This window comes from Cygnus olor, chromosome 15 (genome assembly GCF_009769625.2).
Source record: "Cygnus olor isolate bCygOlo1 chromosome 15, bCygOlo1.pri.v2, whole genome shotgun sequence".
Lineage (NCBI taxonomy): Eukaryota > Metazoa > Chordata > Aves > Anseriformes > Anatidae > Cygnus > Cygnus olor.
The window spans coordinates 885,368-899,130 of record NC_049183.1 but is presented as its reverse complement, the minus strand read 5'-3'; the positions used below and the strand labels follow the sequence as shown (position 1 = coordinate 899,130).

At 40.7% G+C, this 13,763-nt stretch overlaps 1 protein-coding gene and 1 long non-coding RNA gene across 4 annotated transcripts in view; one reads left to right on the top strand and one right to left on the bottom strand.

The window, feature by feature from the left end:
• The window catches only part of LOC121078453, an 87,291-nt gene that overhangs the window by 48,585 nt on the left and 24,943 nt on the right, over window positions 1-13,763 (top strand). Inside the window, exons 4-6 of one of the 3 annotated variants that reach the window (XR_005824572.1) lie at window positions 5,750-5,942; window positions 8,980-9,136; window positions 12,135-12,379. This is a non-coding gene — a long non-coding RNA (uncharacterized LOC121078453). The remainder of the gene's footprint in view (window positions 1-5,749; window positions 5,943-8,979; window positions 9,137-12,134; window positions 12,380-13,763) is intronic. The other 2 variants (XR_005824570.1, XR_005824571.1) reach the window with 2 other exon arrangements.
• The window catches only part of TEKT5 (tektin 5), a 33,259-nt gene continuing 28,625 nt past the window's right edge, over window positions 9,130-13,763 (bottom strand). Inside the window, exon 7 of the mRNA XM_040574669.1 lies at window positions 9,130-10,605. Within this exon, the coding sequence (XP_040430603.1) occupies window positions 10,392-10,605 (214 nt within the window). The 3' untranslated portion in view covers window positions 9,130-10,391. The remainder of the gene's footprint in view (window positions 10,606-13,763) is intronic.

Below are 13,763 nucleotides of genomic sequence, written 5' to 3'. Positions count from 1 at the left end.
CAAGCTTATGACAGGTCTAAATACAAAGTGGTGGCCTCAAGTAGGTAAATCTGTCTGGCTGCATAAACTCCGTTGTAAATGTTCTCATACCGCAAATAGTTCTTCTGTGCTAGGAATACGAAAGATATATGGACTGCATGCTGGAGCTACCTACTAGTCATAAATCATAGTGCCTGAATGTTTATGTATAGAAACTGTGCAGCTCTCCAGTGCATAGCTGTTATTTAGCCGCCCCTGGGGAGAAGCAGGTTGTAGTTCTGCATAAGTGCCTTCAGCTGGGGTACAAAAAAAATTATGTATCATTTGGGGCTGTCAGCCTGGCAAGTCTGTCAGCTCTGCTGCACAAACTGCAGCTGAGGGAAAAACTAATGTTTTCCACCACCTCCTAAAGATTTGTTTAGCAGCAAAACCTCGTGCATCGCTTGCAGGTTAACAAACAAGCCAAACCTACCCAACAGTCTCACCGCAGCACTTAACATCTCTGCTAGGCCATATTATTCCTGAGTTTCTCCTTGTATAGAGTTGTGACTTCAGTAAAATGGCATTGTTTGCTTAGGCACGTATTGTCTGTTCTGTGTTCGGGACACAGGAAACCTCAGCTATGCCAAAAATCTTCACCAAAGTATTCAGAATAAATTTTTTAACAGGCATTCCTCCATCTAGCTGTAGACTCTCTCTACTCAGGCTAACAAACATGAGGACAAATACATGAGCTGGTATTCTGTTGGGCAAATCCATTCATGGTCAGTACAATGCATACAACGAATTAGTCACTAAATAACTGGTCCAGATGAACTCTTCCTCCAGTAGATTTAAGGAATAAGCACAGCTTTGAAGTTCTGGAAGAGGGAGCATGCTTTGTGATACATGATACAGGATGTGCATTAGCAATTAGCCATTAAACTCGCCTTGCTTTAAGCATGGACTGTGCACCAGTCCTAAGTGCTATGGTACCACTGAGCCCAGGGGCTTTGGTGGTAGCTGCCATTTACAAGGTTCAGACGGAATCCAGATCATTTCTGGGACTTGCCTTCTTTGTAGGGGTATGTGTGTCTTTGCAGCCATCAAGGAGGCTGGATGCTGCAGAGAGCATTTGTGGCACTGGCATCTAATGACTTTTCCCCTGAGTCTGCTAGATACATATTTTCCTGCATGAGATGGAGGTGTGGTGGTGCCCTTCCTTCGGTACCTGAGATGGCTGCAGGGAGGGGCCTGGCAAGGGCTGTGCTCTTTCCTTACATGAGAAGAGTGAAGTGAGGACACAGAGCCTGAGCAAGCAGAAAGGAGTGTCGGTGGGAAGGGAAGAGCTGAAGCTGTAACTCCCAGGGAGAGGGGACAGGCTGTGTGGACAGGGAGCAGCGGTGGTGCAGACTAGAGCTTGCCAGAGGCACGTTAGAACAAGCAGCCGCAATTTCAGCAGCCAGTTTAACCAAACTAAACTGAACCAGTAAGAGCACGAGCCCAGCTCTGCAATGGCTGCATGCATAACTGAGTTTTCTTGGTGGCTCCTTGTTGTTAGGGCATGGCTGTGTAAAACTCCAGCAAGGGGGTGTGCACGGGGATCCTCATGCCCCCCAGACCCTGCAGAGAAAGCACGTATACTTCTCATTCCTTCCTTTGAAGGGTAAGAGGTAGGATGTGCAGTATTCATTGCTAATTCCATTCTGGTTTGAAAATACATTCTCTGAGCAGCAGGTGTGTTTCAGGTACATCGTTAACGCTGACAATTAAGAGGTAAGCATTTACACCAGGTCTGTGCCATGGGTAGAACAACCATTGACGTGCCAAAACTGAAGCAGTTCTCAGGGTATCTGAAGTAGCTAGCCAGGATAGCTGGTTTCCTAATAGCGAAGGTACTGGCATGGTTCACTCCAGCGTGTACTCTTGCTACAAAAGAATGAAGAGAAGTTTCACGTTGAAGTCTGTGCAGATCTGGTGTGTTATGTAAAAGTTTGTGAGCCCATGTCTCCAGACCCCGGGAACAGCACTGTTCCTTCATGGAGCCATGGGCAGTAGTGAAGCAAAAATTGCTCTGCTCTTCTAGGTGAGGTTTTCCAGGTTTCTCCTCACCAGCCACTTCTCGCTCCTTTGAGTAATTCTGCAGCACGGGTGAGAGCAGGCTTTAGAATAGCTGGCTGTAAAAACTGTGTGGTAACAGATGGATGAGTGTCAGCTACTGCAGGTCCCTGAAGTGCACCAAGCAGTGCTGTGTGATGCTAAACAGTAGTGCTGACAGGCTGCTGAAAACAGGGGACCCACAGTATTGCTTAGCTGTATGGATAGATTGCTTTTACAAGCATCCAAAGGCACCACAAACCAAGATGCTGATATGATTTGTGCCTGTAAATGTTTTTAGCCAGCTAGACAACATCTCCTGTGATCTAGTAAAATGTTGTGTATCATAAAGGATGCCTGTGGGCAGTTGGCTTGGGATTCTACCTGCTGGGTTTGGCCAAGCTGCTGTTGCTCCCCGTCTGTGGGCCAGTCCTGTGGGTGCTGCTGCTTGTCTTCCCTTCAGCCAGGAAGTCTGGTGGAGCTCTGCAGAGAGCCCTTCCTGATCTCAGAGCGGTGGGACTGGGAACACCCCCTGGGGCCAATGGGGCAGCAGCAGTATTGCTAATGCCACTTATGGGTTAGGATCACTGAGGTTTAGGGAATGCTGATGCCGCAGGAGAGTGGCCCAGAGGACAGAGGCCACAACAAAAACATCGAACAATACTGCAACTAACGGAGATAATGCAAAAAACATGGCAGCATGGAGCTCAGTTTTGGCTGTAAAACACATACCGAAATTCTTGGTTAACATTTAATGAACTCATTGTATGGGCTGAAGTCACAGCAGCATCTGCAGCACGGGGGTACCACAAACCGCCTGGCCATGGGGCAGGATTATGGCAGCCGCAGAGCCCTTCCCAGAGGCACAGCGGTGCCGGTGTGTTTGGCTCCCTGTGCCCGCCTGAGTGCAGGCAAATGGACACTGCAGATACAAATGAAACTTCTGATCCCATTTTCATGTTTACCTTGCTTTCCTGTACAGTGTGTTTGTAAATGCTTGCTAGTTGAACGCAGCCAGTACTAGGCAGGAACATGAGGGGTCACGTACACATTCCTGGCATGGATTCAGGGCTGAGACAGTTATAGGTGGAGCTGGCTGAGATAGCTGCAAGTACGAGTTTCACAGACTTCTCTCAGAACATTGCCTGCAGGGCACAGATGCGATATGAGTGGATGAACACTCCTCTCTGTTGCGTGTTTGTAGTAACATGACTGCGTTTGTTTCTGAAGCCCAGTTTTTAAAATAATGTTGTCTCTTCCTCCCACAGTATCTTAACTTACAGCATGGAAGCTGAAGTGCCTCAGTGTGCAGCCCGAGCCCACCTGGATCAGGTGCCTGTGCGATGAATGCCTTTCCTTCTTGTGTACTAAGGCAAAGCACTAAATGCAGATGCACAGGCTGCAAGCGGCATTTTGCAGGGCTCCTTGCAGGACGGCTGTGATCTCAGCAGTCGGCAGCGCGCAGGGTGGCTCCTGTGACTATAACTTTGAAGCCCAGTGCATCAGCCCGTGCCACTCAGTGCCCCGTGGTTTCACTGAAGCCCCCTACTCTTGCTGTGCCAGCTCTGCTTGGCTGTGAAATCAGCAACTGCAATGGGCTTGTAGGGGCTGGAAAGTAGGGACCTGCTGTCACTCAGTGCCCTAACACCTTCCTGACCATGCTTTGCTCCATGCCCTCTGACCTAGAGATTATTTTTACCACTGTCTTTTGTTTGTATAAAGCCTCATTTTCTTGTGCTGAATTTTCTTGTGAATGTTTGTTTCACAACACTAAGAAATTTCCCACCAGAAGACAACCTCTGCCTTGTTTATTTAGACATTTCCCTCCTTTTTTTTTCCACTTTAAAAATTCCATTCAATATTGTTGGCTTCAATGACAGTAATATAACAGCAAATGCCTTAAATAATAATAATAATAATTTAAAAAACTGATAGAGACTCTTATTTGTACAGCGTAGACCAGCCTTAGATAAAATACTCCAGGGTATTTTATATAAGCTTGAATTTCTTTGCATTGGCAGCCAATGAAGGACTGCCTTGGTGTTTATAAATCATCAGAGAACATCCAAACAAAAGTTTAAACTACTGTGTTGTCCCCTCTACATATTCATCTGATAGAGATACAGGAATGTTATCTGTGTTTTTGAAAATAAAAATCTAAGGGATCAAAGGACATCATAGGAAGAGTGGGTAAACATTTACGGATTTCAGTTGAAAAATAACAAGAGCTGTAAAGTCAAAATAGTTAGGAGGGTCTTTCCTTCAACTAATAACATTCAGACCAGTCTGACCTGTGTCTTATTCTCCTGACTAAGTTTTAATAGAAGGTTTGTTTTATAGCATGGTTTTCAGCAGGCCTGAGGCCAGAGAACAGATCTGAACTGGTAATGCACGTAATAAGGAGGCAGTGGTGGTTTTATGCCTTGAGGAAATACAGCAAGCATGTTCTTACATGCTGTCGGATCATAATGCAGGGATACTGAAATTTCTACCATTCCTTAACACTTCAAAGCAATGTGCAGTAGAAGAAAGATCTGCTGTTTTGCATTGTCTATAAATTAATTTTTTTTTTGTTGTACATTAAAGCATTTATCTATTTGTCCCTTGGTAATTTATCTTTCATTGTTGGAATTGGTTGTAACTTTACTGTAAGAATTGAGTCCCTTGGTTTAAAAAAGAAGCCTGTAATAATTTACTTAGGGTGTGTTTCCTTTTTGTAAGAAAGGATTTAAGGGGAAGAAATGCAGAAAGAAGCTGAAAATTTCATGGTAGATGGACTGCTGCTTTGGTGTAGGGATCCAGAGTCATCTGCTTCTGCTTTTGTTTGTCACCGGTGTATCTGCTTTCAGTGTGCTACAGCTCTTGTGTTCTGAGTAACCTCTTTTACACAAGGTGTTGACCTCTCACAATGATGAAGAAAATTAGTCCAAAACCACAGGGTGTAGCAACAATTGTGTGCCATGGCTGCTTGTGGGTTAAAAAATCGATCACCTAGCAGAAAACTTTATCAGGATTGAAGGCAACAAATTTCAAATCTCATCCCTGCTGAACGTAGTTTAGATGTGTGCTCTTTGCCATTATTTCCAAAAGCTAAAAGGATTTGGGTCATATTAGAGAAGTCTATGATCATTATGCGTTCAATTCATGCCTGTTATTTCTAGGGGGAAAAATCCCAGAGAATCCTTTTTGGTCTGTAGACCTGTTGTGCCCACTATCCTACCCTGGGGCCCACAGTGTCTGTAGCCATTGATTTTCCTAGGGAACTTGCAGATTCTGACCACTTGTGAATGTGAAAATTATTATCGTGTGTTTTGATTAATGATGATAACGTTATCATCATCATCATTGGGTACATGCAAAGTGTAAAGCACAGATCTGCTGGGGCTCCTATGTGTTACTCCTATGTATTACTTAAATGCTGGATCTGTCTCAAAGAAGGTACAGCACATATTCTGAAGAAGAACCTGGAAAATCATGTTGAAGAATGAGCTCCAGTTCTACTAATAAAAACTGATCTGACAAGGAGAGAGAGTAAAAGGGGAGGGTTCCCCAAGTTCTTATAACTTGATGACACCCACCTCCATTCTTGTGGGGAAAAGAAGAGACTTTATATCTAAGGAATAGACAGAAATTGTTTTGTTTTGTTAGCACTACCACCAGGAGTGAGTTAATTTTTCCTTATGTTTAATTTCAGAGGTTTAACATGAGATGTCCAGGTTGTGGATTGTTTTATTTCCATGTTTCAAGGAACAAAATTCTGAAGATCAGATTCTGAAAAGAAACAAAACAAATAGTTAGATGACAGCCCTGGACTTCAGGAGGACAGACTTTGACCTCTTCAGGAACCCAGCGGTGATATGGCCATGAAGAGAAGGGGGATCATCGAGGTCTTACTGAGTTGTTTTTTTTTTTTTTTTTCCCCAATCTTATCGATTCCTCTGAGTTCAAGAATTGTCCATTAAAATGTGCAGGAAATAGATCAAAGGTTGCAGGAGGCCTGTACACATGAATAAAGAGTTGCTGACAAAACTCAGGCCAAAAAAAAACACACAACATATAAGAAGTGGAAATGCTGTCAAGTCACACAGGATGAGTACAGAGTCAGTGTCCAAGCATGCAGGGATGGTTAGGAAAACCCAAATCCACCTGCAGTTGAATCTTGCAAGGCACATGAAGAACTACAAGAAGGGAGCTACAATTATATGAGCAACAAAAGGAAAACTAGAGAAGGCTTCCCACCTTGTCCTCCCTGGTGAAACAAAAATACAGTAATGTTATGGAAAAATGCAATCGTACAGCCATATTACCAAACTGTAATTTGTATTTGAATGTAATTTCCAAAGTCAGCACTTGTCTCCATAGTTAATATTCCTTTTTTGTCTCCTGTTGTTCACACCTTAACATCCTGTGCTGAAAACGCATGCCAAATCTTACATGATGAGTAGTTCTACTGGAAACACTTGTCATATGAGCACCGTCACGTATATTGACTAGGGACACCATCTGTAAGTTCTGTGGGGCAGGGAACACTAGCTACGCATGACAAATTTTACTTCCTTGCTGTGATTTCATAAAATAAGAGGAATAAACTACTGGTAGATCTGGGTAAAATGAGCTATCTTCACTACAATCAGTAATTGTGTTGTGCTGAAATGGGATTATCACTAGTGAAGATACTTAGATCCATTGTTCTCTTACTCTGGAGGTTGAGTCCCTAAACTTTTATGAGCTATAGTTTAGATAATGTTAGGAAATAGCTTGTCTGGAACTAAAATTATCTCATTGTATTTGAAACAGGCAGGGACAGGTGTTGGTCTTTTCTGCATTGGTTTATTTGCTATAAAAACAGATCTTATCTTTCAAGTTTTATGGATCTGCTCATTAGATCTGTGGGTTTATACATGGAAATACAGTAGATCTGGCTTCTTGAGGTCTGTGGTTGCATGTGAGTACGTTAAGGATCCTGTTCATAAGGAGAGAGATCTCCAAAAAAAAAAAAAAAGACAAAAGGATGTTTGTATTTATATATGTTTACGAGATTAAGAGATTCTCAGGTTTATCTGGGTGAGTATCTTTATGCTTATTAGAAATATGTTTCCTATGACGTGTTCCCTTCATAGCTTGTGTTAACTGCATTCTGGATGCCTTGTGAATTCGTTTACACAGTAAATCAGTGGCAGAACAAGATGACAATCCAGGTTTTCTGCCTTATCCATCTACCCAGACTTCTAAGAAGCAAATACTGACTTATCCCTCCATCCTCTAAAATTTGATAGCTGAGTTCCAGTCTTTTTGAACTATATAGTTTTATAGCCTAGGCCTGTGGAAGTTTCCCCCTTTTCTTAGATAGTCTAAAGGAAACTGTTTACTTTTACAAAGAGGCCATACATTATCAGCAAACTTAAATATGCTGCATGTATGGGTGTCATTAATGAAAGATGTGAACATTTTCTTCACTAAGGTTTTTCCACTAGGTTGATATATAGTATACTAGGATATTATATAAATAATATGTAAATATATGTTAAAATATATATATAATATACTAGGTTAATAAATAATAATTTCGGGTAGTTAAGGAAGAAAATGATTGTCTATTCTGTTCTTATTTTTGCAGTACTCAGTTTATTCTTGTCGATGGTCACTGAATCTCAGAACTACTGTTCTCATGCAGAACGTAGACCCCTGGTTTTACTCAGTCACTCCTAGGAGGAGTTTGCACTGTTCAAACAAGTTCGGTGTTTGCACTGACTATAAAGTGAGCACTCCACCCAAAAGCAGAGCTGTGATCTTGGAGAGAACATGACCGAAGAAAGGCACAGGAAGGAGCTGGAATTTCTGATGTTCCGAGCCATGGCTCAACCCCAGCATCTCTGTCCCTAAGCCCCCAGATTTACAAATTCAGGGCTTTGATTCAGGCCCACTTGTCAGTCATGTTGCCTGCTTGCAGGAAAAGACTTTTTCTTTTTTCTTTTTCTGTCAAAAAGTGTTATAAGAATTCAACTCTCTTATACGTGCTTTCCTTCTGCTATATGCTTCTTAACTGGGTTCTTGGCATAAGGAGGGGAGAAACTATTTCTAGAGTAACTGTGTGAACTGGGAAAGCCTCCAACTTCTAGAAATGTATTTAAAGACTTGAGGTTGATCCAAATTTCCAAATAATTTTTACTCTTCTGCTTGGTCAGCTGTCAGTATTTGATAAATAGGGTGGGCCTATTGTCAATATTTAACAGCTCAACACAAATATTATTCTTCATACATTGTAAGAATAATATAAGAAATGCAAATCAAACACCTACACTTCGGTGGTAAGAGAAGAAAGTGATAAAACCTTCCTTGCTGCCTTACAAAGGCATACAGAGGGAGGAAAATGTTACCAGTGGTAACAGTCTTCCTGCTGAGAAACAAAACATAGCCAGATTCCTCATTCCTCCTACCTAAAGGCTTGTCCCAAGGGGGGTCTGCATTTGAAGTTTGTTGTCAAGCGTTTCCGAGTAAGAAACAGTAAGATACAACTTAATTCAAACCAGATTACCAGTGAAGTCTTCTGTAAGAGTCCCTCTTGCACACAGTGGCCACTTGGGCTGCTCTGCAATCATGTATCGCAATATAACCACAAGTTGTGTATCTGGAAACTTCCCCCATATTTGGGGGAATTCCTGCCCGGGAGTTGGAGACAGTGTGCGCTATCCATAATCAAGTTACAGGAATTACCCTAATTTAGAAAATCAAGGTGCAGTGCAGTCAATGTGAGATGAGTTTAACGAGTACCAGAGTAGGCACAGATGTCACTTACCAAATGTGTGTTCCAAAATATTTTTCTGGGATTTTACATATGTACAAATATTTCACTGTGTAAATAGTTTGACACAATAAGCAGGAGATGCAACTTTTTCTTTTTTTTTTTTTTTTTTTAAACTGAAGGAATGGAATTGATTGTGAAACAGCTCAGCCACAGCCACACTCAGTGAAAACTGAGGTTAACTTGCAAGGAAGTATCAGCACCACTGGGCTCAGTGATCCTCAGCAATGTTCCTTTTATTGGGAGCTGGATTAAGCCACCACCCATGCAAAACAAAAGGTAAGGAACACAGCCAGTTTGTTCAGGAGATGTTCAAATGTAGCATTGTTTCAGATTTGGCCTTGGTCCAGCGTAAAATGTGTTTTGTGTGTTCCTAGAGCTGTTCTGTAAAGGGGACCTAAGGGAGCAGGAAACAGCTCAGTTACTACAATTGTGCTTTGCTGGTTATGCTGTACTACGTGGGTGTGAGTAAACCCAGTAGAGAAACACAAATAGCAGTAAAACATTTTTATTCCGTTTTGTCCAAAAGTCAGACTGCTTTAGCATGAGTTAAAACTAGTTCTTCCTCAAATCCTTTACAGCACTATCAGTGTTTCAACCTTCACCTGGAAAAGTCTGATCTCAAAGCCCATTCTTCCAACTTCTTTCCACTACACTGAGTAGTGCTCTGTTGAGATCTAGAAAGCTGAGAGATCTTGACTTACAGACTGAAGGACAATTTCAGTGCAGTCATTGTAGGTACATCATATTCTGTATGCTGGTTCCATTCCCCCTTCTTTGTGTTAACTTTCTCACTGGTGATGATGGAGCAATGGTATTGTCATTGTTCATGAAGTCCTTTGAGATCTACTGCTGGATACTACACATTTCTATAAAGTTAAGACCTTTAGACATCTTTCATGAATAGTTCATGTAAATACACAATATTTTCCTTATGCTTAAAAGTATGAAAGATCAAATTAAAGAAAAAAAAAAGTAGGGATGAAAAGATTCTCTCTCAGTGAATACAGGCTACATGTGCACCTGAAGTTGTTGCACTGAAATTGTCCTTCAACTTCTACAAATCAAGCTTGTTTGATGTCCTCTAATTCTAAACAAACTCCAAATTTATCACTGCTAGACAGGAGGAGAGTCGAAGGACAGGGTAAGCATTTAAACACAACTTTACCATACAAGGATTGAAACACAAACGGCACAATATGCCAGATAGTTAAATCCTGTATTGTACTTACTCCATTGAGAAGTACTACAGCATGTTTGTCTATTGTTTTCTCTACCTAGTAACTCATAAATGTCCTGTAATATTTGTCTGGTTATTTTAGCGTGCTCTGATTCTTTTAGAACAAGCCCACTAATTCTACACCATAGTGCAGCTTCAGCTGAGACTACACAGTTGTTCAAAGGAGAAATGCACAGTATTGATTTGGGTTAGTTTATTTCTATTGGATTTTGTTATTTGGGGGGAAAAAGAAGTTCTCTTCAGAAAATCTTTGCAACTTTTATATTGTGTGTGAAAGATATCGAAGTTTCCTGCTCAAGTGTAGCCAACGAGGCGTGGGGTACTGGGGAAGGTTTTGCGCATGTCCATACACTTCTTGTCAATGAAGAAGGAGTTTGCCTTCACAGAAATGTCGTGTTCCAGCTTCGATTTGTTGGCGAGCAGCATTTGCAGAGTATCACGGGCTTCTTGCAGACGTTTCTTTAAGGTCTGTAAGGTGTCATCTATAGTGTAAACTTCAGTGACAAGCCTGAAAAAAAAGAAGGGGACAGGTTGCTCACATAACTTTAGCAGTCCCTCACCACGTTCCTTTTTTGACAGTGGACAGATTTTGAGGCAGAATTTGAACAGCCTTCTTGGACTGAATTAATACGAAACCTATTTGTCAAACTAGCTTGCATAGCACCTGTAAGTGTGATTTCTTGCCTGCATTGACCTGCAATAGCACATGAAGCCACTCTGCATTTTATCTGATACCTCCTCGCTTGCAGGCTACTTGTGTAGCCTCTCTAGGGCTAGCATGGCCAGGTTGAATGCTTAACGTATAGTTCTGAAGTATATGTTTGGGATGGATATCACTGGACTCTGTGTAGTTTGTGACAGCTCAAACCTGTGCAGCATGTGTGCTAAACGATCTAGATTTGGTGGAGGAGCATGTTAATAAGAACAAGAACTATTTATCAGAACAACCACTGAAAGCAGAGCTCTGAAATCAAGATTTTCTGTGAGCTGATATTAGCCACATTTCTTCCAGTGGCCTAGCAACACAGATGTGGCAAAGCTTCTTGTGTAGTCACTGAGTTGATAAACTCTCTTTAATGTTGTCAACTTTGTTTATTATCTAATGTTCTATTAAATGAGCAAAGCACCATAGCCTACTAAAAAAAAAAAAAAACGATTTTTCCAGAATCAGCTTTAACTTGTTTTGGGACAGTCCCAGTTGCTTTAGCACATAACAGCACAGAAAAACTAGACTTTATTAATTTGTTTTCTGTCTAATCCCTTCACTACAAAGTTGGCAGCACACACAGAGAACAAGTGCCAACATCAGCACTTCCTTTTTAAAAAGCAGCAAACTCAGATAACATTTATGTGTTACAAAGAAGTGGTTCATTTGATGTTTTCTTTCTCTATTGCAATTGAACTATTAGGCTGAATTTTTGTGCTTTAAACAACAAGAGAAATACACTTAAATTATTTAAAAGTAAAAAATAAAATCCTTAAAAAGTGAATTAGCAAAAGGTTTTGCTTTCTTAGATAGGAACTTCTCTAAGAAAATCTATTTTATTTGAGATGTGAGCTCAGCCAAAAACTGTGATAGAATAAAAAGCGTCCATGTTTCAAATACCCTCTGTCAGAATTTCCATCACTAACTGCGGTTGTGATGAACATAACATACAAAGATTTGGATCAACTAAAGCATCCAAAATAATTTGGCCTGGACTGGGGAGCTGTGGCATAACAAAATTCACATGTGTTGGAGGAAGGAGAATAGGATACACTAATTATCTGTCACTATAACTATGTCTAGTAAACAGCATACTTGTATAAAAATTGTTGAAATATTAGAAATCATATCAGGCTGTTGGCAAATTTGTGTGTACAATAAGCCTAAAATACTTCTGAATACCTGAACAACCGCTTGTGAAGTTTTTATATAACCTGTAAGCTGGTAGGAGTTGGAATGATTCGGAACGCCTACATATATATTCAAGAATTTCACATTTATGTCTTTTCACTCTAGTTTAAGAAAATATTCAAAGACACTCTGATTTACAGTAATTTCAGATGAGGCTTGCAAACTCTTTTGGACAGGACCCTTTGGAATGTCAACAGCATCACTGGCAATTGTGGGAAGAGGGAGGAATAATGTGACTGCTTCAGCACACTTTTGATCCCAGTTTGGACAAGTTTTGTATCTTGGATCTGTGCAGTCCTGCTGAATATATTGATATCAATCATAATGCTGCAGACGTTTTTGTGGAAGAGATCGTCAGGGGGAAATAGGGAGAGAACATGACTCAGTGAGTAAAGACTGAAATTGTATTATTTAAGGCCATCTTGGTGGTGGTGGCGGTGTTTTTATTTTTTTTTTCTTGTTGTTAAATAAAATGCTGACACTAGTTTATTGCCATACCTAATTGATGGTGCAGCAGTAACTGAAGTTGTGACTGATCTGCTCCCAGAGTAAAGGTAAGTGCTGAATTTATGCTATAATGCCTAGATCAGAAATTTGTTTTTTTTTTTTCACAGCTGAATTCCTGCATCTAGAACAGGCATGGTTTGTGTGATATAAAAAGACACATAAATAAAACTACCCAAATGGATATAAAAGACTTCATTTCCAAAACAATGTTTTATGAGAATGGATTTGGAAAGCAGAGCATTAAGTTGAAGGAATCTAATATGTGGATACACCGAAGGAAATGTCAAGATCTGATTAAGGAGTTATGAAGCTGAAAAAAATAGATATTGCATTCTACAATTTATGGGCTAAGGAGATGGAAGAAAAAGTGAAAAGATGCCAGTACAGTAAACTATGATTCACTGTCATTTCCTTGTTTGAATAGAAGCTTTACGAGCTGATAAAACATGTTTAGGAACAGTAATATAAATACTCAGTTTAAACATTATGTACTTTATTAATCTTATTGTATGTGAGCCTGTTGTATGCAGTGGGATTTTGTTAGAGACAAATGCCAAAAGGGATCAGCTTCCTACTTTCTGGAAAAATATGCAAAAATTCTCGTACTTGACTGCGAAATTCACTCCATCTATGGGAGGAACCCTGCTGCAGTATTTCTTGAGAAAACCCCCACAGAATATTTTGAAGACAGTACTTTAAATAAGATGTACTTGATAGGGTTCTCTTGGACACTAATGTGTCCCAAATGGATTGGGAGGGAGGGAGATAAACGGGATTAAATTTCAGAAGACCCTTCCTCCATTAGGGAAGGAAGACCAGTGTCTTGGACACCTTTTTGTATATCCAGGAGGACACAATACACACTGTTCAATGGACTATAGCACAAGGATCACCAAGCTGATGCCAACATATGTTGGAAAGGCCCTACAGCTACACGACCAAAATGCATGCTAGATGAGCTAACATGTCCAGAGATGATACCGGAATCACCATATGCTTGGATCAAAGTACTGAAAATGAGTTCAGGCAGTAAGGGTTGCTGCCTCATTTTTATTTGCAACTAACTTTTAAAGGAGCTTGACCATTAGATAACTTCTGTATCAAGACAGAATTTTGTCTGGGAAAACATGTTTCTAAAATAAGGTATTTCCTGAATTGAAATCTTGGTGTTTCATCCTGAATGGAATTAAAATCAATTAATAAATCCCACTCGGGCATGAGACCAAACCCCAAACATATGAACCCCCAACAAGCAAATGGAC